The 13,202-nt window shown below is 40.4% G+C and overlaps 1 protein-coding gene across 1 annotated transcript; it reads right to left on the bottom strand.

Annotated features, from left to right (window-relative positions):
• Window positions 1-8,010: 8,010 nt before the first annotated feature.
• Window positions 8,011-9,809, bottom strand: LOC149452573 (olfactory receptor 11L1-like). The gene is made up of 2 exons (XM_089689264.1): window positions 9,781-9,809; window positions 8,011-8,974 (listed from the first exon to the last, which is right to left on the bottom strand). Exon 2 carries the CDS (start codon window positions 8,959-8,961, stop codon window positions 8,011-8,013), a length of 951 nt encoding a protein of 316 aa, XP_089545390.1. The 5' UTR covers window positions 8,962-8,974; window positions 9,781-9,809.
• Window positions 9,810-13,202: the final 3,393 nt, after the last annotated feature.

Here is a 13,202-nt window from a genome sequence, read left to right as displayed (position 1 = left end):
GGGATCCCCTCTAAACTGGATCAGGATGCAGCCATGAATGCAAAGGGTATAGCATTTTTTTTTCAGAGTGTCAGGACAGAGGATGGGTATAGGGTAAGGACTGGGTGAAGGAGGAATACCAAAAACAAAGGGGGTGGGGTAGTTGCCGGAGGAGGACCCCAATGAAGGGGGTGTTAGCGTTCCATGTCTCAGTGCATGCAGTATGCAAAGAGGGCTTCCCCCTCTTCCAAGAAAATGAATGTATTCCAATGAACCCAAGTTTTAGAGTAAGCCTCATGTCTATTTTGTGTGGAAAGTAGTAGGTTTTCTATCTTGTTCATTTCCTCTTCTTTTGAGAACCAAAGTGTGATAGGGGGAGGGCATTGGTCTCTCCACCACAGCGCAATTCACAATTTGGCAGCATTAAACAGGCGGCAGGTTTGGATACACTTTAGATTACAGGCCCTTTGGACTATTACAATGGACTTTTCTTATTATTACAGATCCTTAAGGCTAAACTCGAGGACAGGCAATTATTGTCATAATAAAAGAGTCATGTGTATTTTTACTTCAATCTTGGTGTGCTTTATATATTTTTGTCCAGAGCTGTGCAGTATTCCAGTGGGAGACATTTCTCTGTGCAGGAGCTTCCTGTAATAAAGACCGGTCACTGCTCCTCTCTCTGCTCCGCTGCAGGGTGACTGGCCTTGTCTCCTCTTTCCAGTTAGCTTTTATATACCGATGATGGTTGGCTAAAAGACTCAATACCCCTAAATGGAATGCAGTTTAGACTCACTTATAAGTGAGTCATGCATCTGCTGAGCTGAAATAATATCGTAATAGCTGTATATGAGAATATGCAAATTTAATTCTGCATTATGCTGGATCAACCAATATTTATTATTTGTTATTTTATTTATTTCAGGTACTTATATAGTGTTGTCAATTTATGCAGCGCTGTACATATATATTGTACATTCACATCAGTCCCTAACCCTCAAGGGGTGTACAATCTAAGGTCCCTAACCCTCAAGGGGTGTACAATCTAAGGTCCCTAACCCTCAAGGGGCGTACAATCTAAGGTCCCTAACCCTCAAGGGGTGTACAATCTAAGGTCCCTAACCCTCAAGGGGTGTACAATCTAAGGTCCCTAACCCTCAAGGGGTGTACAATCTAAAGTCCCTAACCCTCAAGGGGTGTACAATCTAAGGTCCCTAACTCACATTCATACATACACATACTAGGGACAATTTAGACAGGAGCCAATTCACCTCCCAGAATGTCTTTGGAGTGTGAGAGGAAACCAGAGAACCCAGAGGAAACCCAAGCAAGCACAGGGAGAACATGTAAACTCCAGGCAGGTGGTGCCATGGTTGGGATTTGAACCAACAACCCTAGTACTGTCAGTCATAAGAGTTCATTTTGTTTTAATATTGGCACAAATATATTCATAGGTTCATTTGATTTAAAGCAAGTTGAAGAAAGTCTAGTTTGGATGTGGAAGGGCTGGTGGAAAGGCATCTATGACATCTATCTCCCTTAGCGGACCTTGTCGGTGACCTCACAAACCCTGTCTTTTTATGGCTACAGGCCTATAAGCCCCTTTACCTATCACTGAGGACAATTATTGTGGGCTAATTTTAGAGCTGTCTTCCCTTTATCCCCTAGTGAGGGATTGCATATATGTTGGCCATCATTGTTTATACATCTTTTCAAGTATAGAGGTCTATTTTTGTCTTGATACTATTAACCTGAAGTTAGTTGAACTAGTATACATAGACTGTATGTTTGGGGAGTCTCATGGGTCTCTCGCCCGCCCATAGCCTGGTCCTTGCACCCGTAATGTGGGTAGTAGAGCGTGTCGGTGGACGATGCTGAGGAAGTATGGCAGGTGATGATGGATGGTGTGTAGGAAAACCAGGACTGAGCAGCACTTCTAAAGAGTGGAGACAAACTCTGTGCAGAAGAAGGTGAAACAGGAAGGTGCTTCTAAGTGCAGTATTCCAGATCAACTTTAATAAAAAGCAGTTAAAAACACTTACAATGTAGTAGTACAAACAGGCTCTAATGTAATCCGTCAGTAGCAGGGCTCTGTCCTCTAAGCGATGGAGCCACTGTGCAGCCAGCAGCAGCAGGGGGAGCTTGAGGAGAGGTGTTAAAGATGGCCACCGCTCTGTTCGAACTGTGTCCTAGCGTGTGCTCCAGCGGTCCAAACAGAGAGGCGGCCATCTTTAACACCTCTCCTCAAGCTCCCCCTGCAGCTGCTGGCTGGCACAGCAACTCCATCGCTCAGAGGACAGAGCCCTGCTACTGACAGATTACATTAGAGCCTGTTTGTACTATTACATTTTAAGTGTTTTTAACCGCTTTTTATTAAAGTTGACCTGGAATACTGCACTTAGAAGCGCCTTCCTGTTTCACCTGGTTCTTGCATGCCCATACCCAACCTTTGGATGCCAGCCCCCCTTGTGTCGGCCTGAGGGAACCTGCAGTTGCTTACCCTGGGGGGGGGGTCCATTACTACACAATGCACATTGGCTAACTATATACATTGCTAGCCCCTGAAAAAGTGGCCTTTTGTCGTGAAACATGTTGGCCATTGATTTCACAGCTTGAATATCCACTACCTTCTTGAAGAAATATCCTGTTCTTACCTTTTGTACTCAACACACTCATTGGAACCTGTCTATCTATGGTTGGTTGGTTGTCGGGTATTAGCTGTGGGCTAATTGTGCAATGTAACTCTATACAAGATACATTTTAGAGGTGATGTGTTAATAAAAGAACATTAATTTGATTTTTTTTGTGTTCTGAGTTTTTGTGCCTAAAAGTCCATCCAATATCCTTCTCCATAACGAAAGGCATCTATGTTTAATGCTGATTTTGAATTGTGAATACTGATGAGCCTTCTCTATCTGATGAGCCCTCTATTTGACTAATGCATAAGGAAATTTGGGGAGTAATTTATTTTGTTTCAAAGTGTTATGATCCGCCAGGTGGTGCCTCTGGCAGCCCACTGGACAGACCTACCCAAAGTGTGGAATCTAAGTCCCAGTCTGTGCTTTCACCAGGGCCCCTGATGGTGGGGATGGACTTGTAACAGACCGGGGCCAGGTCACGACCTCCGAGCAGGCCTACCAGTGGCAGAGGCAACCTCCGGGGATGTATAGGTACCGGGAGAGCCAGCTGTGAGGAGGACGGCGGGACCTAGCATGATGGGTTACGAGCAGCGGTCCCGTGGGGTAAGCGAGGTACAGAATCGGCAGGCAAAGAGTAGTCAGGTCACACGCAGGGTCAGCAGGATAAGTCAGTCCGCAGAATGGTCAAACAAGCCGAGGATCAGGAGAGGAGAAGGCAGAGTAGTCAGGGCAATCCGAGTCAAATGCAGGAGAAGGCAGCGTAGTCAAGACAATCCGGGTCAAAGCACAGGAGAAGGCAGCGTAGTCAGGGTCAATCAAGGTCAAAATGCAGGTACAGGAACTCAGGATCACAGATAGACCTTGCGGCGATTAGTGACAGTGCAGGGCAAATATTGCGCCCTGCACTGTCATTGGCCATCCAGGACGTGCCCCCGGGCTGTCATTGGCTGCCCGAGGCGCGCCCGCGACTCCTACTGCGCATGCGCTGCGTCCTGTCATCTGCGGCCCGCCGGGACCTGGTGCTTGTGTCCCGGCGTGAGCTGTCGCCAGTGCGCATGCGCCGGAAGAGGAGTCGCCGCGATCCCTGACACAAAGTGAGTAGAATACCATCAAGGTTTAGGATTATTGATTACTACACTATGGAAATACATTTTTTTTAACCGCTTCTGCGCCGCCTTATAGCAGAAATACTGCTATAGGGTGCACAAAATCATGTATATATGCGTGATTTTGCAGTTCTGGGTAGGGGGCGCCCTATCCACATTGCCATTCGCGGCCTCGGCTGTCAATCACCGGGTCTTGGCCCGTGATTCCCCACCAGAACCCGGCGATCTCCGAGGATTTCATGGCTCTTGCATAGCAGAGCCATACAAAGCATCGTGCTTACAGTGAAACATACACAGCCCCCATAGTAAAACAGCACAAAGTTAACTGGTTTAATGAATCTCCACATCTATTGGTATCTGATTTAATGCTGATTAATCACCAGCATCTGGTGAGTTTGCACTTTGATGGGGTGTTGAGTACATTGAAGATGACGGTTGTGGTGGATACTTTTTTGAAAGAAAGATTTGGACTTTACTTTATATTATGAACTGATACTTTTTTTTACTTTTGCACTGTTTGGTAGAAGTGTTGTTTATTATTTATTTATTTTATTTTTATTGTTTATGTATTATTTATATTTATTTATGAATTTTTATTGTTTAATATTTCACACAATTTTGGGGATTGAATTGCATCTCATTAGTGAGCACTATTTACTGTATGGTGGTCTTCACTTATTTATGTTCCTTTATTATGAATTTATTTAAAATAGCAGCTCCAGTCACAGTTTAAGTTATATTATGTTATTGATATAAATTATCTCACATTTTTGCGCGGTGATATAGGCTATATATATTTTTTAGCTTATATATATAATTTTTGTTGTATTGTTTACTTCCACTAATGCCAGGGCATTTTCTACTCCAACTGGTCACAATCAGGCCCCCCTAAAGTTTGAAGGGCAGTAAACTGGCCCTTTGTTTCAAAAGTCTGGAGACCACTGCTCTAAAGTATCACTGACCTTAGCTCACCATGAAGTGTAAACACCATACAATACTGACCATTATAGATACAAAGGGCAAATATAAACTTTCTGAGTCTTCAAGTTAGCTACTTAACTCTCCAACATATCCATCAATGTTCTGTTCAATAGAAACAAAAACAACTAAGATATTGTTTTATATCTGAAGAATATATTTTAAAAATATATATTTTTAAAAATATTTATTTTTAAACATATTTTTCAGATTTTTTTTAACATATAACAAAGTTGTTTAACCACTTCCCGACGGGCCGTTGCATATAAACGACCGGACGGTGGCAGTGCAGAGTCGGGTGGCCGTTTATAAACGGCCTCCCCGCACCCTGCTTGTGCGTGCTCCCTGGGAGCGCACAGCACCGCGATCCGGTGCCTGCTGTGTCCTCCGGACACAGTGAAACACCGATCGTCGGACGGGACCTCTGTACGAGGTCCCGATCATGTGATCACTGATTGGCCAATCAGTGATCACATGCAAAGTAGTAAGCAAGATGTCACTTGTGACATCATTGCTTACTACGTGTGAAATCTGTGAATGATCACAGAGGTCACATGGTACAAGGCTATTCACAACAGCCTTGTACCATGTAACAAGCTGTGACCAATCACAGCTCACTCAGTACTTCTCAATGAGTGCAAGAATGCAGACAGAGAGAAAGAGAAATTATTGCTTTTACATCCTATATGGGTGTAAAAGCAATGTGTAAAAAAAAAAAAAATCTTCATCACCCCCCACAAGTAGTACAGTGTCACCATGGTGACACTGTACTGCTAGGGTGACAGTATGTAAAAAAAAAAAAAATAAATAAAAAATAATAATATAAAAAAATAAAATAAAAATGTAAAAAAAAATGTTTAAAAATTATAATTTTTGGTTATAAATTAATTTTTTTTTTTACTAAAAAGATAACGGAATAAATTTTGCCAAAGATTTATGATGAAATATTATTTATTTGCAAAATTTTATAAAAAAAACACTTTTTTTCAAAATTTGTGGACTTTTTCATTTACATAGCAAAAAAAATAAAAATCCCAGCGGTGAATAAATACAACCAAAATAAAGCTTTATCTGTCTCAAAAAAATGGTAAAAAATTCATTTGGGTACAGTGTTGCATGACCGCGCAATTGTCATTCAAAGTGTGATAACGCTGAAAGCTGAAAATTGCCCTGGACAGGAAGGGGGTAAAAGTGCCTGGACAGGAAGGGGTTAACATATATTTTTACATATATTTGTAAATGCATTCCAAATATGTAGATTTGTATTTTAAAGACATACAGTATATTTGAAATGTATTTTTAAAAATATGTTTCATTTATTTTGTAACAAAAACGCAACTCAACATGCAGTATATATATATATATATATATATTTTTTTTTTTTTTTATTTTTTTTTTTTAAATATATTGAATATGGCCACAATTATAGCATTTCAAATATTTGGCAATATATTTGGGAAGAATATTTTAAAAATATATTTCTAATATATTTTTCTTCCATATGGGGTTTCATACCTGTGAGATCCCTGTGGAAGCTGGAAAACATTGTCACTGTTACAGTGATTGCTGACAGCTTGCAGGTCCTGTGCATTCATTGCCCTGCTGTCTATTGAGTGCTTGCTCAACATGGGCACCATTCTGAGACCATTTTTCATTTTCTCTGATTGAACAAGCGGCATGGCAGTGGCAAAGGATCACAATCTCCTCTTCATCCAACCAGAGAACAATTATCATTCAATGAGGTGCTCGCCCAATGGTGTCTGTATCAATTGAGTTACTACCTGAATGGCACCAGTTCTGAGCTGTTCAGTAAGCAGCGGGACATCTGTTCATCATAGGACTTGGAAGTTATTGGAGATTACTGTAGTAGTGGTGCCTAGTACAGTGATTTCCCGTTTCCACCTGGACCCTACAGGTAATGAATATACACACTTACATTGGTTCAATCTGGACCAAAATCGCTATGTAAAAATTGCCATAACTAAACTTTACCTTTAAAACAGAACTCTGGGCAAATGTTTTTTTTTCCTAGGCAGTGTGGCTGTGCCCCCCCCCCCCGCATTGGTTAACTGCTCCCCCTACATGCGCCACAAATGGCTCCTCAGCATGTCAATGACGGTGTCTTGGCTACTGATTCTCGTCCGGGACTCAGTGATCATTGGCGGAGCTGACAGGGGAGAGGTCTGTATGTAAACAATACAGATCTCTCCCCTGTCAGCATGAATAGGCTGCTTTGTATTGCTCTGCACAGCATAGCAATACAAAGCAGCTTGTCTACACAGCAAAAGACACACAGCACACAGTTAACCCTTTGATCTCCCCAGATGTTAACCCCTTTATGCCCAGTGTCATTTTTATGACACTGATTAGCACTGATCACTGTATTGGTGTCACTGGAGATGTTATTTGGCAGGTTCCCACCCAGTGTTAGAATGCCTGCAGTCCCATAATAAGTCGCTGGTTACTAGTGAAAAAAATAAAATAAATAAAAATTCCAGTATATATACCGCCATTTTTAAACATTATAACTTTCACGTAAAATAACTAATTTATATGTATTGGGATTTTTTATAGCAAAGACATGGAGCTGAATACATTTTGGCCTAAACTTATGAAGAAATTAGATTTTTTTAAATTTTTTTATTGGACATGTTTAATAGCAAAATGTAAAAAAAAATTGTGTTATTATATATTTTTTTGTTTATAGCGAATAAAATAAAAAAACACAGGTGATCAAATACCACCAAAAGAAAGCTCTATTTGTGGGAAAAAATGACATAAATTTAATGTACAATGTTGCATGACCACGCAATTGTCAGTTAAAGTAACGCAGCACCTTACTGCACAAAATGGCCTGGTCAGGGAGGGGGGTAAATCCTCTGGAGGGCAAGTGGTTAAAACTTATCAGATATCTGCATCCCCTGTCACTCACTAAGGTTCCTTCCTCTGATCCATACATCACTGCTGTGTCCTGTAGTGAGGTAGAGGTTGGAGAATGGAACCAGAACATAGGACATGCAGTCCCCTGAGGTTTTCAATGCCAAAAAGACCAATGGAGGCTGCAGCCCTGGAATGGAAGGGATGAGGGAGCACCAGTCCACTGAAGAGGTGTGTGTCACTTATATTCCAGGTGACTTTTTTATTTCTTTATAGACCTGAAAGGGTCTGTTTAAATAAGAAAGACATATTATAAGAAGATATCATGTTTGTAGACATCTATTGTAACTTTAGATCCCCCGAGAGGGACATGGACTGACCAAATTTAATATTTCTCAATCCTGCAATACACTATAATTTGACAATATATTTCATTGTTTACGCCACAGCAAATCAAGACAATAGTGGATGATTTTATCTACAGATCTGTTCAAGTCTTTGTTCCTCAGGCTGTATATAATTGGATTCATTAAAGGAGTGGCTACAGTGTACAGCAATGACAGGTATTTAGTGATATCCCATGACTTTCCTCTACTAGGTATTAAGTAAACACAAAGCAAGGTGCCATAATAAATGCAGACCACAGTCAGGTGGGAACTACATGTTGAAAAAACTCTCCGTCTGCTGGTAATAGATGGAATTTTAAAAATGGTAATAATAATATAAACATATGATATGATAATAATAAAGAAAGGGATGCCAACAAATATAAAACTCAACAATGTCACTTCAAGTTGAACAAAGGTTGTATCAGAGCAAGACAGCTGCAGGATTGGTTCAAGATCACAGAAAAAATGGTCCATAACATTGAGATCACAAAATTCTAATTGTGATATTGTTAAAGTGACAGCCATTACTATTGAGACACTTAGAACCCAACATGTGATGACCATTTTGTAGCAAAACTGGACATTCATTGCTAAGGTGTAATGCAATGGTTTACAGATGGCCAAATATCTGTCGTAACACATCACCGTGAGAAGAAGACATTCTGATGTTTCTGAGACATCAAAGAAATAAAACTGGGAGATGCAGCCAGAAAATGATATTATGGTCTCCGCCATCAAAACAGCATGGAGCGTGTTAGGAAGAATGTCAGTTGCTAATAGGATATCTGATATGGAGAGCTGGGAGAGGAAGAGGTACATGGGGGATTGGAGGGCCTTACTGTAGGACACCAGGGTGATGATCAAGAGGTTTCCACAAATGGTAACACAATAAGTTACGAGGAGAAGAAAAAAGATAACAAATGTTATACCGTGCGGAGTCTGAAATCCTAAGAGGTGGATCATGGTTAACGAGCTTCTATTTTCCCCATCCATAACCTGAACATTAGATAACAAAATTAAATCAGATTTACTGAGATGGTCAAAAGTATTTGAATTACAGTATAAGCAATGAAACTGTTGAAATCATTACTTAGGTAATCTTAACATGTTCCTGCCTGGCCTATAGCAGATTGATGGCCGGGCGGGACACTCACCGTTGTGACTGGGCATCATATGACATCCTATCAAAACGAGCCACTCATGCAGCTGAGGTGCCGTGCAGTGGCGTGATCTGCCACTGGCTGTGTCCAAGGGACACAGCGGATGACATATCACTACACCGGCCCATTGCCAGTGTCATGTGACCACTGTGGCCAATCACAGCAGATCATATGTCAGTTGTATACAATGGATGGCTTCCTGTCATACCATCCATTGTATACAATTATGTTGTTATCTGTGATTGGTCAAGGCAGTCACATGATACAAAAAGGGCCAATCACAGCCCATCTGTATCATGTGATGAGCTTTGCCCAATCACAGCTAATCACAACAAAAGACTGAATGAATCAGTTTTATTCAGTAACAATGATTGAAAATATCAAGTAAATATATTGGTATTAGCAATCATAATGTGTTAAAAAAAATAACATGGTAACATTGTATTGCTTTGGTCACAGTGTGCTGAAAAATAGAATAGTAAAAAAAAGAAAAAAAAGTAATAACAAATAAAAAAAATAATAATAGAAACATTTAAAAAAAAATACAAATTCAATAATAATTATTATTATTATTATTATCACCAAAGAAATCTAGCAGAATACATTTTGACCTAAATTTATGAAGAAATGTTATTTATTTGCAAAATTTTGTAACAGAAACAAAGAAAAAAGTTTCAGGTGTTTTTTGTTTTATTTAGCAAAAAATAAAAAACTCAGTGGTGAATAAATGCCACCAAAAGAAAGCTCTATTTGTGTGAAGAAAATTATAAAAATTTCATATGGGTACAGTGTTGCATGGCCGCGCAATTGTCATTCAAAGTCTGAGAGTGCTGAAAGCTGAAAATTGGCCGGGGCAGGAAGGTGGTATAAGTGCCCTGTATTGAAGTGGTTAAAGTGTAAATAAAGCTCCAGAATGAACTTATGTTATTTGATTGCTTGTGCTCTATTAAATATACAGTTGAAAGAGTTTTATTATATCTGTTCAACAAGAGCATAAAAAATGTTGATCATTCCAAAAAATCCAGCAAACTCTTGATTTCCTGTGCATTTTGTCTGTGCTGCACTAAAATTTCAAACAATGTTATTATTTCAGCTCTGTGGACTACAAAATACTCCCTATGTTCTAAAGATGATGAGGGAGGTGTGGAAAAATGTTGTAAAAATGTAGAGGGAGGTGTTTGCAACTCAAATCAAGAGTGAGTGAGTTTAGATAAAGAAACTATTAAATAAATTAATTCTGTTCAGTTTCACACAAAAAAAAAACAAGTCGGGGGATCATATTCGTTGTAATGGTGAAGGTTAATTTTCAGGGTTCTCTATTGTTGGGGGCAGCAGATGAACTTGCTCACCTAAAGCTTAATAAAACCCCTAGTACTGGAGATGTTTATTCCAAGAATTTAAGATAACTTTTACAGTGCCTTGAAAAAGTATTCATACCCTTTATAATGTTACACATGTTTGCATGTTACAGCCAAAACGTTTTTGCACATAATTGTGAAGTGAAAGAAAAATGAGAAATGGTTTTCAAAACGTTTTACAAATAAATCTGTGAAAAGTGTGGCTGCATTTGTATTCAGCCCCCCGGAGTCAATACTTTGTAGAGCCACCTTTTGCTGTAATTCCAGCTGCAGTTCTTTTTGGGGATGTCTCTCCCAGCTTTGAACATCTAGAGAGGGACATTTCTGCCCATTCTTCTTTGCAGAATAACTCAAGCTCTGTCAGATTGGATGGAGAGCGTCTGGGAACAGCAATTTTCAAGTCTTGCCACAGTTTCTTAATTGGAATTAGGTCTGGACTTTTACTGGGCCATTCTAACACATGAAGATGCTTTGATCCTTGTCCTGCTGGAAGGTGAACCTCCGCCACAAACTCAAGTCTTTTGCAGACTCTAACAGGTTTTCTTCTAAGATTGCCTGTATTGGCTCCATCCATTTTCCCATCAACTCTGACCAGCTTCTCTGTCACGTACCTGATAGGAGACTGAAATGACGAGGTTGGCCTCACTTGTGTCACTAGTCCTGACCCCACTGGAGGTGGAATAGAGGGTGTCTAGGGACCAGGGGGACAAGAGCGCCAGTAGATCTTGTTTGCAGCTTTGCAGTTTGTGACCTTGGAAGACTGATGAACCTCCGATTCAGGCACAGTAGTAATATGCAGAGCTGGTATGGTAGACCGCCAGGTGTGCACCAGAGAAAGGCAGGAATCAAGAGTGAGAGACAGGAGCAGTGTCATAGGAAAAGCCAGGGTCATCAACGGGTGAACAGCGAGGTACCAAATCAGAAGCAAGCCAAAGTGAGGAGCAGAGCCGAAGTCAGGAACCAGTATCAAGCAGGAGAGTAATCAGAGTCAGGTCAGGAACAAACCAGGTCAGCAACAAGGGAATCACACAGGAACAAGCAGGACATGGGGGGAGCTGAAGACCAGTCAGCACTTAGCATAGGCAGAGGCACCCTTTAAATAGTCCGTCTGGTGCCAATCTTCGGTGTGCGTGTGCACGTGCGTGTGCGCGATCGCGCATTTCTGTGCGCATGCGCACAACTGATCACTCTTCTCCGGACATTTCTATGCGCATTTCTATCTGCAAATCATCTCACCGGGAATCCCTTACATTCACATGTTTGCTGTGTCCCTCACAGGGCTTCCCACAAACTAAAAACGGGACTTCTTATGGCTTTCTTCCAACAATGGCTTTTTTCTTGCCACTCTTCCATAAAGGCCAGATTTGTGGAGCGCACGACTAATAGTTGTCCTGTGGACAGATTCTCCCACCTGAGCTGTGGTTCTCTGCAGCTCCTCTAGAGTTACCATGGGCCTCTTGGCTGCTTCTCTGATTAATGCTCTCCTTGCCCGGCCTGTCAGTTTAGATGGACGGCCATGTCTTGGTAGGTTTGTAGTTGTGCCATACTTTTTCCATTTTTGAATGATGGATTGAATAGTGCTCTGTGAGATATTTTTTAATAACCTAACCTTGCTTTAAACTTCTCTACAACTTTATCAATAACCCATCTGGTGTGTTCCTTGGCCTTCATGATGTTGTTTGTTCACTAATCTTCTCTAACAAACCTCTGAGGGCTTCACAGAACATCTGTATTTATACTGAGATTACATAACACACAGGTGGACTCTATTTACTAATTAGGGGACTTCTGAAGTCAAGTGATTCCACTAGATTTTAGTTAGGTTTATCAGAGTAAGAGGGGCTGAATACAAATGCACTCTACACTTTTCAGATATTTATTTGTAAAAAATGTTGAAAACCATTTATCATTTTCCTTCCCCTTCACAATTATGTGCCACTTTGTGTTGGTCTATCACATCAAATCCCAGTAAAATACATTTACATTTTTGGTTTCAACATGACAAAATGTGGAAAATTTCAAGGGGTATGAATACTTTTTTAAGGCATTGTTAGTATAGTTTTGGACTATTAACTGATCTTTTGAATCAATCTCTTCTAACAGGAGGGGTCACTCATGACTGGCTGACAATTAACATTGAACCAATCCACAAGAAGGGTACTAAGGAAGATTCTGACAACTTACAGGTCAGAGTTTAACACCTGCATTAGTAAAATACAGTTCTAGAGTTACTTATAAAAATAAGGATCAATGATCCTTTAAAAACACGGTACTTGCGTGAGCCAGAGCAGTGTGACTTTTAATGGAATTTTATACCAATATCATACATGTTCTGGACCAGGATAGGGATGTGATCACAGCCTATCTTGATTCGGGCAAAGCATTGATACTGTTCCACATTATGATCTTAGGAAGAGTTGTACAAGCTGGGAATGAACCCTTGGGTGGTTCTGTTGTATCACAAGACTCTGTTCTAGGTCCTGTTCTATTTATTCTATTTGTAATTGATGTAACTGAAGGTTTGGCGGGAACAGTATTTCTTTTTTTTTGCTGATACAATTGTGAAATAGGCTTGATATTCCTGGAGGTGTCTGTATAATTGAACATCTTATGATAGAGTTCAATATTGGGGGTACATTATTGATAAGAACTACAAAGGAAAAATATTATTTTAGATAATTGCAAAAGGAGAAAACAGTGTGGATCCAGAAGAGGG

This window comes from Staurois parvus, unplaced genomic scaffold (assembly GCF_062004578.1).
Source record: "Staurois parvus isolate SC_StPar_1 unplaced genomic scaffold, SC_StPar_1.0 ptg000470l, whole genome shotgun sequence".
Taxonomy (NCBI): Eukaryota; Metazoa; Chordata; class Amphibia; order Anura; family Ranidae; genus Staurois; species Staurois parvus.
The sequence above is the reverse complement of the archived record's forward strand: the minus strand, read 5'-3'. Positions and strand labels throughout refer to the sequence as shown.